Source organism: Leptopilina heterotoma, unplaced genomic scaffold, assembly GCF_015476425.1.
Source record: "Leptopilina heterotoma isolate Lh14 unplaced genomic scaffold, ASM1547642v1 Lhet_52, whole genome shotgun sequence".
In the NCBI taxonomy this organism is placed as follows: domain Eukaryota; kingdom Metazoa; phylum Arthropoda; class Insecta; order Hymenoptera; family Figitidae; genus Leptopilina; species Leptopilina heterotoma.
In genome coordinates this window covers 3424681-3440000 of record NW_025111114.1, presented here as the reverse complement: position 1 = coordinate 3440000, position 15320 = coordinate 3424681, and the positions used below count along the sequence as shown (strand labels likewise).

General features: G+C 23.0%; 2 protein-coding genes across 2 annotated transcripts in view; one reads left to right on the top strand and one right to left on the bottom strand.

The window, feature by feature from the left end:
• Positions 1-6838, bottom strand: part of LOC122508107 (chromosome-associated kinesin KIF4) — a 13583-nt gene extending 6745 nt beyond the window's left edge. The window contains exons 1-6 of the mRNA XM_043621224.1: positions 6517-6838; positions 6103-6339; positions 3515-3953; positions 3113-3378; positions 135-581; positions 1-61 (exon numbers count right to left, since the gene is read on the bottom strand). The exon at positions 1-61 is cut by the window's left edge and continues 995 nt beyond it. Coding sequence (XP_043477159.1) covers positions 1-61; positions 135-581; positions 3113-3378; positions 3515-3953; positions 6103-6328 — 1439 coding nt within the window. The 5' untranslated portion in view covers positions 6329-6339; positions 6517-6838. The remainder of the gene's footprint in view (positions 62-134; positions 582-3112; positions 3379-3514; positions 3954-6102; positions 6340-6516) is intronic.
• A 236-nt stretch (positions 6839-7074) lies between these two features.
• On the top strand, positions 7075-15263 carry LOC122508106 (DNA ligase 1-like). The gene is made up of 6 exons (XM_043621223.1): positions 7075-7302; positions 7589-7677; positions 7768-8235; positions 10721-11707; positions 11917-12220; positions 14350-15263. The coding sequence occupies exons 1-6, from the start codon at positions 7224-7226 to the stop codon at positions 14415-14417; spliced, it is 1995 nt and encodes a 664-aa protein (XP_043477158.1). The 5' UTR covers positions 7075-7223; the 3' UTR covers positions 14418-15263.
• The last annotated feature ends 57 nt before the right edge of the window (positions 15264-15320 follow it).

The following is a 15320-nucleotide window of genomic DNA, read 5'->3' as shown; positions in this document are numbered from 1 at the left end:
CCTGACGTTAAATCATGATTCACAAGATCCTCCTCTGTTTTCTTTTGATCGTTTTGCAAATCTGTGAATTATAACCGAGTCGTTAGATTGAATTCAAAAAGTTTATACTTTAATTCTATTTTAGTATTACTTACTGAGAATTTGCAGACGAATGGAACTTAGTTTCTTGTGATGTTGCTCTGTGTCGTTAGGAGAGACTTCCAGTAATTCAATGAGTTCGTCACATTCTTCCATGATGTTATTCATTCCGGCTTTCATTTTTTCTCGGGAATTTTCAGCGAGATCTGTCCGTTCGTGCATGTGAACTAATTCGATTAATTGAGCACTGAGTTTCTCCGTGACGCTTCTCAATTTTTTCTGTAACAATTGGTTTTTATCTTCTAATTCCCGATGCTCTGGTGGACAAGTCGAGATTCCTTGAATTTCTTGACTTAATCGGGACACTTTCATCTCTTGAATAATATTCTTCAGTCGATTGATCTCCGCCAATTGTGGATCTTGATTTACCACTGGTTTGTTCTTGATTTTTCGCGCTCGATCCGCGTATCGTAAAGTGCTCAACGATTCATCTAAATTGTAATCTGTGAATAAAAATTATGCAATAAGAATAAGAATAAGAACTAGCAACTCACTTACTCTTTTAAATAAAATTTGCAATTTTAAAATTAATAGAACATAAAAATTTTTTTTAATAAAAATAAAATATTAATTGGAATATATGGTTTTAATATTAATATAATTATAATAATCATATATTCTGACGTAGGGAATTCAGGGAAAAGTCAGGAATTTTTATTAAAAGTACTGAAAAAATTTAAACTTTTAGATTTAATAAGAAAATTCTGAATTTTTGTGTCTTTTTTGCTCGACTTATAAACTATAAAATTACCAAGAATTCTAATACAAAACTTTCATATTTTTCAATTTCTGACAAAAATTTCTTTTTAAATAACTTAAATCTTGAACAACTATCATAAAATAAATAAATTATATTTAATGAATAATTTTACTTGAATATTTCAAAATTAATTCAATTTTAAAAGAGTTGCGTTTACAATTTTCATAAGTTAATGAACTTCCAACGGTTTGAATATGGAATTTTATAAAACTTCAATGTTGAATGAATTTAATTAGAAATTTTAATGAACTTAGATTTTTGAAAAATTTTAATAATTCAAAATCTTCTAAATTTAGTTAAATTTGTCAATATATATTTAATTAATAATTAAAAATAATGGATTTATAAAAGAATTTTAGTTAAAAATACTTAAAAAATTGAATTTTGAAGAAGTTACAAATGATTGCAGAAATTCAATTATTTTTAAAAGTAATAAAATTCTTTTCACAAAATTCAATTATGTTCAAAATTTACAAGAAAATTTCGACAAAATCCCAATTATTATTATAAATGAAAAAATTCTCCTTCAAAATTGAATTAATTTCAAAACTTTTAATAAAAAACTCTTGTCAAAAGTTCAATTATTTTCAAAAATTTGTCTCATTTCTATCATTTTCAATATCTACTATTTTAATAAAATTACCCAAAAGAATTCAATTATTTAAAAACAATTTTAATAACATTTTACGCAAACATTAAATTATTTTCATAAATAATAAAAATTTCACATGAATTCAATTAATATTTGCAAATTTTTTCTAATTTTCTTCGCAAATAATTCAATTATTTTCATAAACAATAAAATTTTTTACAGGGATTTAATTATCTTGATAAATAACAAAATTCTTTCAAAAAATTCAATTATTTTCTGGAATTTTAATAAAATTCTTTAAAAAAATTCAATTATTTTAATAAATACCAATATTCATCAAAAGAATTCAATTATTTTCAAAAGTATTCAAATTCTTCTAGAAAAATTTAATTACTTCAAAAATGTTTATAAAATTTAATTATTTTCAATATCTTCTATTTTCATAAAATTTACCAAAAGAGTTCGAAAATATTTTCACAAATAGCAAAATTTTTCACTGGAATTAAATTTTTTATAAAATTTTAATAAAATTCTTCACAAGAATTAAATTATTTTCACAAATAATACAATTTTTCACTGAAATTCAATTATAAGTAAAATGTAAAAAAATTCTTCACGAGAATTAAATTATTTTCACAAATAATGAAGTTTTTTTACTAAAATTCAATTATTTGTAAAATGTAAAAAAATTCTTTTCAATAAATAAATTGTTTTCATAAATAATAAAATTCTTTTTAGGAATTCAATAATTTTTTTAAATAATAGAACTCATTGCAGAATTTCAATTATTTTTAATACAATTTTAATCGAATTCCTTGAAAAATGTATAACTATTCTAAAAAATTTTATTAAAATTCGTTAAAAGAATCCAATTATTTAAAAATTTATTAATAAAATTCTTTATAAGATTTAATTTCAAGAAACGTTCAATTATTCAATAAATAATTTACTTTTGTATTTAAATAATTGAATCTTCGTAGAATTTTCTAATAAAAATTTATTTGAAAATTAATTTTAATTTAAATTTTAGATAATAATAGAATATGAAAATTAAAACAATTGAAATTAAGAAATAGAATTGATGCAAATTATTTCCATTTGAAAATTGAGAATTTTCTAGAAAAATATTAAGAAACGCGAATATCTAATGTTTTTCTTCCCAAAAGAAAAAAATGAGTTTGTAAACAATATTGTTATTGAGAAATAAAAATTATGCATAAAATGGGTATATTTCCTACTTCTTAATCAAAATTTTTTAACAATTAACAATTTTCTAGTATTTTTAATAAATAAAAAGGAGAATAATTTGCATAATAATTTAGATCAGTCAATCGAAATTTGTTATAGAAAAAAGTATATAACAAATAAAATGGCTATATTTTTTATTTGTTAATCATAATTTTTTAAAAATTTTCTAATTTGTAATATTATTTTATTATAAATCATGAAAAATACCTGCTTATTTTCGATTTGTCAAACAATATTTTTTAAAGAAAAAAAAAAACAAAAGCATACACAGAAACTAAATTCAAACTGCGGACAGAATGGACAGAATGAATAAAAGAATACGGAGATTAATATAGTTATATAGTTAATTAATAAATGAAAATTAATATTCTTACCTGCGGGACTTACGCAAGCGATCATAAGAGTCATTGAGTTTCCTCCTAGGGAATCTTGCAAAAGTCTCGTGAGTTTGCTATCTCGATAGCCGACATAAGATGCAGTTCCACATTCACCCAATTGGGAAATTACGTTACCCAGAGCTAGCAGACCTTTATTAATGTTCACACCTTCCTTGAATCTTTCGCCGGTAGCCTGTGTCTTTTTACTTCGTTCCGAACCGGCTAAATCCACCAACTGAAATTTAGCCGTCCTCATAATTGATCTAAAATTAATTTACATTCTTTATTAAATTCTTTGAACAAATAAATATTATTATTATTACATTCTTCAAATTCGTAAAAACTTTTGTCAGGAATTATTTCAAAACTAAATGATAAATTTCAATAACTGAAACTTACGGATCATCTTTTTTTTGTTGATGAACTGATATCGAGAAAATTGCATGACTACGACTGCTTTGACTGTTCATGGCCGTGGCACCAGTGGCACGACATAATGAACCATCGGCTAAACATTGCAATGTTTCTTGTGAATTTGTCACGGTTCTTTCCGTGACACCGACAATCTTGATATTTTTCGAATCTTCACGAATATCGACGACACACTGATTTCTTTGTTTATTCGCAAGCAAATCGTACAGTTGTTCCTGATACAATTCCATGAAAGATACCGCAACTTTATAATCCCAGTCTTCATTGAGTTTTATCGTTTCGAATATATCCTCAACAGCGCGAGGAATAACTCCATCATTGCCATTACTTTCGGTATAATTTGTACCCATCGAATGTGTCTTTCCACTTCCCGTCTGTCCATACGCAAGAATTGTTACATTGTAACCTGGAATAAACATTTTAATTTAATAAAAAAAAAATTAAAATTAAAATCTGTAAAAAAAATTTTTTTTACAAAAACACTTTCTACAAACCATAGCAAGATGAAAAAAACATAAATTTTTAAATAATTTCATAATCAAAATTTTAAAAATTCACTTACTAAGTACAAAATTAATTACTATTGTTTATATTTTCAAAAATGTTAATATAATTCATTGCAAGAATTCAATTATTTTTATTAATAGTATACAATTTTTTGCAAGAATTCAATTATTTTTAACAAAATTTTAATAAAATTTCACAAAAGAATTCAATTATTTTCTAAAATTTTAATAAATCCTTCTAAACAATTTTTAATGAAAAAAAAAATATTTCTGTTCAGATTTTCAAAAATTTTAAATAAAATTTTAGGAAAGAATTCAATTATTTTCTAAAATCTTAATAAATTCTTCTAAACAATTCAATTATTTTTTTAAATAGTAAAATCTTTACAAAAATTCAATTATTTTCAAAACAATTTTAATTTAATTCCTCGAAATAATTTAATTTTTTTTAAATTTTTAACACATTTCGAAAAAATTCAATTTTTTTCAAAAATTTTAATAAATTCTTCGAAACAATTTAATACTTTTTATAAATAGTAAAATCTTTGCACAAATTAAATTATTTTCAAAACAATTTAATTTAATTTCTCTAAAGAATACAATTATTTTTAAAAATATTATTTAAATTCAATTATTTTCAAGAGTTTTAATATAAATTCAATTCTTTTCAACAATTTTGATAAAATTTTTTTAAAAGAATCATTATTTTTAATAAAATTCCTTTAAAAAATTCTATTATTTTAAAAAATTACAATTTTCATAAATAGATCAACTTCAAAAGGTTTTAATTTAAAATTTTAGAAAATTTCAATTTTTGAATGAATTTAATTAGAATTTTTAAAGAACTTGGATTTTTGAAGAATTTCAATAATTCCAATTTATCTGAAATTAGTTAAATTGTTTTAAAAATAATTAATTAATTAATTAACATAAACATTAATTTAAATTCAATTTAAACACTAAAAAAATTGAATTTTGGAGAAGTAACAAATGATTGCGGAAATTCAATTATTTTCAAAAGTAATAAAATTCTTCTCCAAAATTCAATTATTTACAAACTTTTTATAAATTTCTTCGCAATAATTCAATAATTTTTTTTAATAGTAAAATATTTCTAAAGAATTCAATTATTATCTAAAATTTTAATGAATCCTTCGAAACAATTCAATTATTTTTATAAATAAAAATTCATCGCAGAATTTTCATAATTTTAAATACAATTTTTATCAAATTCCTCGAAAAATGTCATTATTTTTAAGATATTTTATTAAAATTTGTCAAAAGACTTCAATTGTTTAAAAATTTGTTGATAAGATTGTTTACGAGAATTAAATTATTTCCAATATTCAATTTGTATTGAATTCTTCGAAAGAATTTAATTATTTTCATAAATTACAAAATTCTTTACAGGATTTCAATTATTTTTATAAATATTAAAATTCTTTGCAGGAAATCAATTATTTTCAAAACAATTTTAATTCAATTCCTCGGAAGAATTCAAATATTTTTAAATATTTTCAAAAAATTCAATTATTTTGAATATACTTAATTTAAATAAAATTATTTACTGAAATTCAATTATTTTCGAAACAACTTTAATTGTATTTCTTGAAAGAATTTAATTATTTTCAAATATTTCTATAAAATTCTTCAAAACAATTCAATTATTTCCTAAAATTTTAATAAATTCTTCGAAACATTTTAATTATTTCCTAAAATTTTAATGAATTTTTCGAAAATTTCAATTGTATTTTTATAAATAGAAAAATATTCTTCGCAGAAATCCAATTCTTTTTAAAACACTTTTAATAGAATTTCTCGAAAGAATTTAATTATTTTCTTAAAATTTTTTTAAAAGATTCTTTGCAAGAATTTTAAAATTGAAAATGAAAAGAAAATTTTTGAATAAAGTGAGGAAACAAAGAAGCAAACAACTAAATTGAAACTGCAAACAAATTACCGGAATACAACGATTATTAATATAGATTATAATTTTATTATCTAAAAGAAATCATAGAGAAATCGAAATATTGAAAATTCGTGACATACCTTGAAAAATATGAGTTATCATTTTCTTTATTGCCGTATCGTAAAATTTGGCCTGGCCAATGTCTGAATCAAAAACATAGTTGAATGTAAAAGCTTTATCGGTGGATTTGATTTGTATTTGATTTTCCTCAGGAATCACACTGAGACATTCCTGACATCCTTTTTCTATTTCTGTCGGAACAAGTGGTCTTATTCTCACTGCCACTCGAATTAAATCATCTCCCATTTTATTTCACACTAAAAAGTAAATCGATTTTTTTTTATTTGAAAATAAATATATACTATTTTATTTATTTAAATTTCACTGCAATTTTATTTTATGACTTCTTTGTAATCAGAGTATGATCAGAGTCCATACCAGTCCAAACATTTCAATAACTGAAATTTAACTTAGAAAAATAAACAAACACTTACCAATAAAATATTTAACACTAAGATAAAAAAATACACTTCTTTCTTAAACTATTTACTTAGGAATCCGACGCCACAATTATAATTTCGTAATAGCGTCTCTTGAGAGGCCTGAGAGGCGGAATATATTTATTATAATCAACCCTGGCTTAAATTTATTTCATTTAATTCATTTACTTTCAAAGAACTTTTAAAAACAAACATTAATCCATAAAAAAATGGTTAAAAAATTAGAGATAAAACTTTATGCATTCTTTGAATATTCTAAAATCCAGTCACAATAATTAGTAAAAACGTTTTTCTCTAACCACCAATAACCACCAAAAAACCGGTAAAGTAACTGAAGTTTCAAAATTCGTAAGTTAGTTATATTACCACCAGGCGGTGTTGTTATGGACAAGAATCGTCTAAACAACCAATAAGATATAGTCTATAGACGGTTGAAAAAATTCAAAAGCAATCTGATTGGTTATTGCAGTGGAATTTTTCTACTCTCGAGATAATGGAATAAAAAGAAATTTGTAGGTTATGTAGACGACTTCTGTTTCCTTGCAACTTTTCCTTTCTTGCATTTATTTAGTTCTAGAAGGCGAGTTGTGTTATAGTAAACCCATAATGTTTGTTTAATTTCTTATTAAATAATAATATTTTTAAAAAATACATATATATAAAATACATCGTTTGCTCAAAATTAATTCTCGAATCATACAATGACTTCGGAAGAAAAAGAAAAATGTTTGTATGAAGAGGATGAAGAATCGCCAGAAACAATGCAAAAATTCTTGACCGGTAAGTATTTTTTGTTATATTTTTACATTATATTTCAACTTTTCAACATCTTTTAAAAGTATAAAACTGTAAATCAATAATTTTAGCTTTACGTAATTTTACTAATTAAAACCCCCATTGTTTCTAATTATCGTGAATTTTTGTCTATTTGACAAATTTTTAATCATTGTTTTTAAGTTTTGTAAGAATTTATGGACAATTTTTAATAATTGTTTTATCTTTAAGTTTTGCAAGAATTTATGGAATTTATCGAACTTATTAACATTTAGTATTTAAATTTCCACAGAAGCAGGACTGTACGAAAGAGGAATGAACGCGAAAGAAATGAGAGACTTAGTTAAATTACTGAAAGAATCAAAAGAAATGCACGAAAAGGTAAGTAGAAAATTAATATATTCAGAAAGTAAAATATAATTAGAATTAGAAAAGAAGTTTATTAGAATTAGAATATTTAAAAATTTTCAGAGAAATTCACAATGTTTTCAACCGCCTGATTCGCCGGCGAAAAATATTATTGATAACAATAATGAAAACCCGAGAACTTACGCAAATAAAGTAAAAAATTCATCAAATAATGAGAGTACTGTTGAAAATAGGGAAATTCCATCAACAGAATCAATAAACATATTTGGTTCACGTGAAAATGCATCACAGCAAAAAAAAAAGTTAGAAGAATATCAAAAAAGAAGCTTGAGAAGAAAGAAATATGATATGGATTTGTTAAAAGCAATTATTCCTGATGATGAAGAGCCACTTGCTAAACCGAAAATCGAAGATGATGAATCAACGGATTATTGGAGCAACAAAGAGATTTCGATTAAACAACGAGTCGAGGAGTTCAGCAAACTTTTAGAACAACTTCGAGATGCGTGGATTATGGAAAAAACTGATGTTGCCGCTGATTCGGAATTAGAATGGGGGTCACCCATTGAGGTGGGTACCTCCACCCCTTCCTATTCCTTTGACCTTTATGCTTATTCCTCACAATATTGTTCCCAATATCTCAATAGATAATTTTAGTCCATATATTTGATCCTGCAGCGAAACTTTTTTTATATGAGAAAAAATATATTTGCATTCCATACACAGAAAAAAGAATATTTAAGACTTGTGAACTTAAAGACTGACTGATTCAATTTCTTTTTCTTATTCTCTTGATTCTACGAACGTTTTTTCGTAATTTTTCCAAAATTAAGAGTCGATCGGTAAATATTTTTGTCCATATTTTCTAATATTTTGGCATTTTTCTTTCGTATTTCATATTCTTAATTTCAAGATTAATCTCGGAATGCTTCGAACAAAAATTATATCAAAGTTATTTTAACAAAAGGACTTACAAGACAAAAAATCCAGACCGAAAACTCCAAGAAAAAAAAAGTCCAAAGTACAAAAAATCAAAAATAAAAATGTCCAAAGTTAAAAAATCATGTAAAAAAGCCAATTTTTACGCTATAAAATTGAAATTTAAAATCTTAATGTTAAAATCGCAGGATTTTAATTATTTTCATAATTCAAAAAATTCTTCACAAAAATTGAATTATTTTCATAATTAGAAAAAGCTTTCACAAAAATTCAATTATTTCCTTAATTGGAAAAATTCTTCACAAAAATTCAATTATTTTCATAATTAGAAAAAGTCTTCACAAAAATTCAATTATTTCCTTAATTGGAAAAATTCTTCACAAAAATTCATTTATTTTCATAAATAAAAAAAATTTCAATTCTATAAAATTTTAAAAACAATTATTCAAAGAAATACTATTATTTTTAACAATTTTGATAAAATTCATTACAAAAATTCAATTATTTTTTTCATTAATTCCAATTAAATTACTCGATTAATTTAATTATTTTCAGAAATTTAAAATTTAAAAAAAAAAAAAATTTAAATTTTTAAATTTATTTTATTTCGCAGTCATCGAAATAAGAAACTCAAGAAAAAGGAGAATTTCATTCAAGGCTACCATTCAAATTTTTATATTTCAATTTTTTCATTGGATTTTTAATTTCTTTGGACTTTTTGACGAGGACAAAAAATCCAAAAAAATAAGTAAAAGTGAATCTATTATTTTGTTTACTTTTTTGGATTTCATTTACTTTGGATTTTATGGTTTGGACTTCTTATCCGGATACCAAATAAAAATATTTGTATTATAATATGAAAAAAATACGAAATGCTGACGAATTAAGTTTTTCGTTTCATATTTAGTTCTTTTGTAATATCGACGTTTTTTTTTGCAAATCTTAATGAAAAAATAACAAAAGTGCTTCCCACTTTTGTAATACAATTAAAAGAATTTAGTTTTTTTTCTACTTTTTTCAAAAAAGTAAAATTTAAAATTTCCAATGAGAGTGAAAATATATTTTAATTCTTCAAATTTCTCATTTTATTATTAAAAAAATCAAGTTTATAAGAAAGTTGAATTGAACAAAAAGGACCACATTCTCTGAAAAAAAATAGTTTTAAAAGAGTGACAAAATTGTATTTTAAAAGTTATTTCAACAAAAAATGTAAAAATACTTCCTCTATGAGGAAGTAAAAATTATTTAACTTTTGGACATTAACGATAATTACTGTTTAATTATTGTAATTTTTCAATCTTTTCTCCGAATTCTTTGAATTTTAAGAAGTTGTGCAATAATTATTTGAATTTTGCGAAAGTACAAAAAACATAGTTCACAATTTCTCTCGGGATCAAATAAAATAGAACGTTATATATTTTTGAAAATTCAAAGGAATTTGAAGGCGAATTCGAAGAAATTTGGCAAAGGAAAAAAAAATTTGGAACTTTTCGAAAACAATTAAAAATGAATCTTTCATTGAATTTTGTGATTCGTGAAACAAATCTTTAAGAAAAGTTCCCAATTATCCAATTTTTGATTATTAGAAATAATCCTATGTTCCAATCTTCCAATCTTCCAAAATATCCAAATTTGAATAAAAATAAAAGGGTGGATGAATCTCAAAGAAGATAATTTTTTGACAAAAAGGGAATAAGTAGTGTTTTTTATATTTACATTCTTAATTTGACATTCAACCCCCCTTATTAATTAAAATTTAATAATCGTAAGAAAAAAAACTACATAAATAAGTATAAAAAAAAATAGTTGTTTCTTTAACTTCATCTTCTTTGTGAAAAAAAAAAGATTTTCGTCAACAACTTTTATCTCTGTGAATAAAATAAAATTGACGTAATTCTCACTTGTATATCGATATTATAATTAATTACTTACAGTAATTTTAATAAACTAATTACAAATTAACAAAAAAAAAAGAAAACTGTACACGTTGAAGGGATATTTTGAAATAAATTTTATTTCTCTAAAAAAAACAAAAAATCAAATTTAATCCACTTTTCTCCACATAATTATTTTTCTCCAAATTCTAATTGTTTATTTTTTAAATTTTTTCGTTTAGGTGGACCATCGGATGTTTAGTTCAGATAAAAAGATGATGACAAACAAATTCGAGCTGGAACCAACAAGGGATTCAATGAGGGAACCATTAAGTCGCGCCAGTAAACGTAAGGCAAACACTCTTATTGAACATATTAATAATCATTCTGATAGTGAGCCTGAGGCTAATGATGATTTCGATGATGATGTTGATTCGGCTTTGTTCAAAAAAAGAAAACCTCAACAGGAAAGAAGAAAAGGAAACGCAAACGGAAGTAAAATGCATATTGATATAGACATCGAGAGAGTGCCTGACACACAAATGCCAAGCACATCGTTTTCCTTATTTGATAATGAAGAAAAAAAAAAAATTTCCGACGATGATGATAATATTTTTGAATTTAAAGAAAAAGAAAAGCACGAAGAAATTTATCCGCGAAAAATTCAACCACCAACTCCGAGTGTTAATAAAGCACGACGTGGTAAACCACGTGGTAAAACAAGTTTTAGAGGTCCACGTTCAAAGAAGACAAATGAAAGTACTGCAAATAAAGCAATTAATGAAGAGGATAAATTTCCCCCATCAAATGAAAAAGACTCGCCGCCTGAAATTATTTTAGATTGTGAACCAGCGGAATTACTTGATATTTCGCCGCAAACTAATATGAAGTCTTTGAAAATGCCATTAGCCGAGAAAACACGATTGTCAAAGCTTAAATTAAAAGAAATAGAAAATATCGAGAAGGCAAAGGATGAGGAAGAACAAATAAATTTACAGAAAATTGAGGATGACAAAAAGAAGAGGCAAGAGGAACTCGTTAAGAAACGTTTAGCTGAAAGAGAAGAGTCGGAAAAATTATTGAAAGAACGTGAGGAACGTGATAAATCGATGCAAATAAAATGGAATAACGTACTTCATGATAAAAAGAAGGACAGAATAAAAGATAATAAAAATTTGTCCGAGGATGAAATTCAACAAGAATTATTTAGCGATGATATCGTTATATGTGTCAGTATTATTTTTTATATTTTTCTCCCAAATTTATATAATTTTCAATTTTCAACTTCAATTTTCAATATTTTTTTATTTTCTATTCTCTTTTTATTATAATTTAAAATATTAATAAATAATTTTTATTCAATTCTTGAAAGAGACTAAAGACTAAAATAATTTTATTTTTTTAATCATTTAAATAATAAAAGTGTGAAAAATTACAGGAGGATAATCTTCGCACAGAACAATCGACGAGTTCAAGTACAAAAGGAGACGATGTGGAGTGTCCAATTTGTAATCGTTTTTTTCCTAAAAATGATATCGCTAATCATGCGTCCGAATGCAATCAATTTGAAATTGATGAGACATCGAGTCCAATTATCGGTAAACGCCAAAAAAGGAATAATACGATTGAAAAGTTAATTTGTAGTGTTTGCAATAGATATAGTACAATGGATGCTAGTGATTTCATGGAACATGTTGGAATATGTAATGAAGAAAATCGCAGACAAAGAAACTCTAACTCTTGTACGTTTATATAATATTATTCTATATAATAATTTAGAAATATTTTTTTTCTATTTAATTGAAAATTCAGAATTCGTGAAATTTTCACGAAAAAGAAAAAGTATTTTTTTTTTTTAAATCGAAAACAATTCTATTTACCCTTAGGAATTTCTCTAACAAAGAACAGAAAAAATTTTTTTTTTTTATAAAAGTTATTGAAAAATGAAATTTTTTGTAACTTTTTAAAGAAAATTTTATTTTTCCTAAATGAATGAACCGATTTAAATGAACCAAGAGGGAATATAAAGGGGATAAAATATACTTTCGTTTAGAATTTAGAAAATTTTTAAAAAGTTTATTTTTTAATAATTTAATAAATTTTTTATAAACAATTTTTTTTTAATGTTCTGCGCCTTTTAAAAATTTGAAAAAAATCTCATCATACAAAAACTATAAGAAATAAAAATCTGTTTATTTTATGGTTATATAATTGAATGAAAATGTTAATTCAACAGTGTTTTGTTCATTTCGTAGTTGAAAATAATGTTTTAATTCTGAAAAGCATTAAAATCGCATCTCCGCGCAATATAATTTTCACTATAACTTTTAAAAGAATATTGTCGTTTCTAAATTTCCTCAACGGATTTTGATTCCTTATAGTTTTAATTGTATGTTGAAATTTTTTTTAAATTTTTAAAAGGCGCAGAACATTAAAAAAAATTTGTTTATAAAAAATTTATTAATTTATTAATTTATTAAAAAATAAACTTTTTAGAAATTTTCTAATTTTAAACGAAAGTATATCTTATCCCCTTTATATTTTATTTCTCATAAATGAATGAACCGATTTAAATGAAATCGGTTTATTCATTTAGGAGAAATAAAATTTTCTTTAAAACATTGCAAAAAATTTCATTTTGCAGTAACTTTTATAAAAAAAATTTTTTTCTGTTCTTTGGTAGAAAAATTCCTAAGAAAAAATAGAAATGTTCTTCACAAAGTTTCGATTTAAAAATAAACTTTTTATTTTTCGTGAAAATTTCACGAATTCTGAATTTCCAATTTGAAGTTTAAAAATTAGTTTTTCTATATTTTTCATTGATTATTGGATTATAATAATAATAATTATTATTTATTGGATATTTCTATTGTTAAGATTTTAAAAATGTTTATTTTTCTTTTTTGTTTGTTAATGGTTAGAAAAAATAGTTTCTCGATTGCTACGAATTTACAATTTGAAGAAATTATTATTTTATTATTAAATATTAATTGAGTTATTAATTAATAAATAATTATTCGTTTGCTTATTTACTTATTTGAATTTATTTTATTTATTTTCTTTACAATTGCAAATTTCTCTATTTTAAATATTCAAATTGAAGTTTTTCTCTTAACTTTCACTTTATTTAATTATAAATCTATTTTTCTTCATATAATTTATTTAAATGATTTAAATTTGGAAAATTTTGAAAACAATATTCTTATTTTATTTCATTACAGTAAAAAGTTATCATAAAGTTTATTTTTTCTATAGAAATAAAAGAAATAGGTTTAATGAGATTAAAAATTTAATTGAATTTCTTTATCTCGGGAAATACAATATTTGTTAAATAATTAGTAGATGTTTAATTTTTCAAAAGAGTGGCAAACTTTTTGCAACTCTTTTTTATTTATTTTGTTTTATTTTATTCTTTTTTTTTGTTATTTTATTCTTTTTTTATTTTTTTTGTCAGTTTATTCTTTTTTTGTTATTTTGTTCTTTTTTTGTTATTTTATTCTTTTTTGTCTATTTTATTCTTTTTTTTTGGTTATTTTATTCTTTTTTTGTTATTTTATTCTTTTTTGTTATTTCATTCTCTTTTATTATTTTATTCTCTTTTGGTTATTTTTTCTTTTTTGTTTATTTTAGTCTTTTTTTGTATTGTATTCTCTTTTTTGTTTTATTTTATTTTTTTTTGTATTTTAGTCATTTTTTGTATTTTATTCTATTTTTGTTTTATTTTATTTTTGTTTTATTTATTTATTTTTTTTTTTGTATCATTTTTTGTATTTTATTCTTTTTTTTGTTTTATTTTATTTTTTTTATTTTTTTCTTTCTTTATTCACTAATTTTCCAAATTGTGATGTAAATTAATTCGAATTTGTTTCAGCCGAGAGGGATTATCAAGGGAATCGTACTCCGGAGAGGAAAAATTTTAATTTTAGAGAACGACGTTAAAAATGGACTTTTGCATTCCAAAAGTGTTTCATACCTCAAGATCCGATTGATTCGGTTTATAATTATTTTGTTTATATTTTAAGCTTCTCCGTCTTCCTGAATCACATTCTGAAAATTTTCTCTAAAAACAATATTACGAATTCTATTTTTTTTAATCCATACAGGAATATGGATATTTTTTTTCTTGCTTTCGATAATTTAGTTTTACTTAAAGTTCAATTTTTCAATTAATAATTATATTTATATTTTTGTATTTTATAAGTTTACTTGTTTCACATTTCTCTCGCTAAAAAATAATTTCATTCGGAAGGCATTTTTCTCTTAATTTCAATTTGTTTGTGTTTACAATTTTTTTTTTTAAATTTCATTCTTCATTTTCTCGTTTGTGATTTAATGGCATTTTTTTACGTTTAATTATATTTGATTACTATTTTTGTATTCCTTTTTTTTTATTTCATTGGTTACTTTTTTTTGGAAATGAAAATTTCTCTTTTTTTAAAATTTAATTAATGACCACGAGAAGGTTAATTGATCTTTGGTTTGTCTTTGTAAATTTTGTAAAAGAATTGAAGAACTATTTCTTATTTGGAAATAATTTATTGAACAGACAACGAAAAGGTTTAATTAGCAGTTCAGTGTTTACGATAATTTTTTAATTTGAAAAAAAAGAGTTTATTTTTATAACTTACGTTTGTTAACTCAGCTTGTGATTTTAAGAGAAATGTACAAAACTACCAGAAAAATGTACTGCTCTTAATTCTAAGTAAATCGATGCAAGATTTGTGATATATTTCTAATATAAATAATGGATTTTTATAATAAAAATATTCTACCACTTTCTAAATATTTTTGGATTATATTTCAATTAAATATTCTAATTAAATTTTTATTTTTATTTTAATT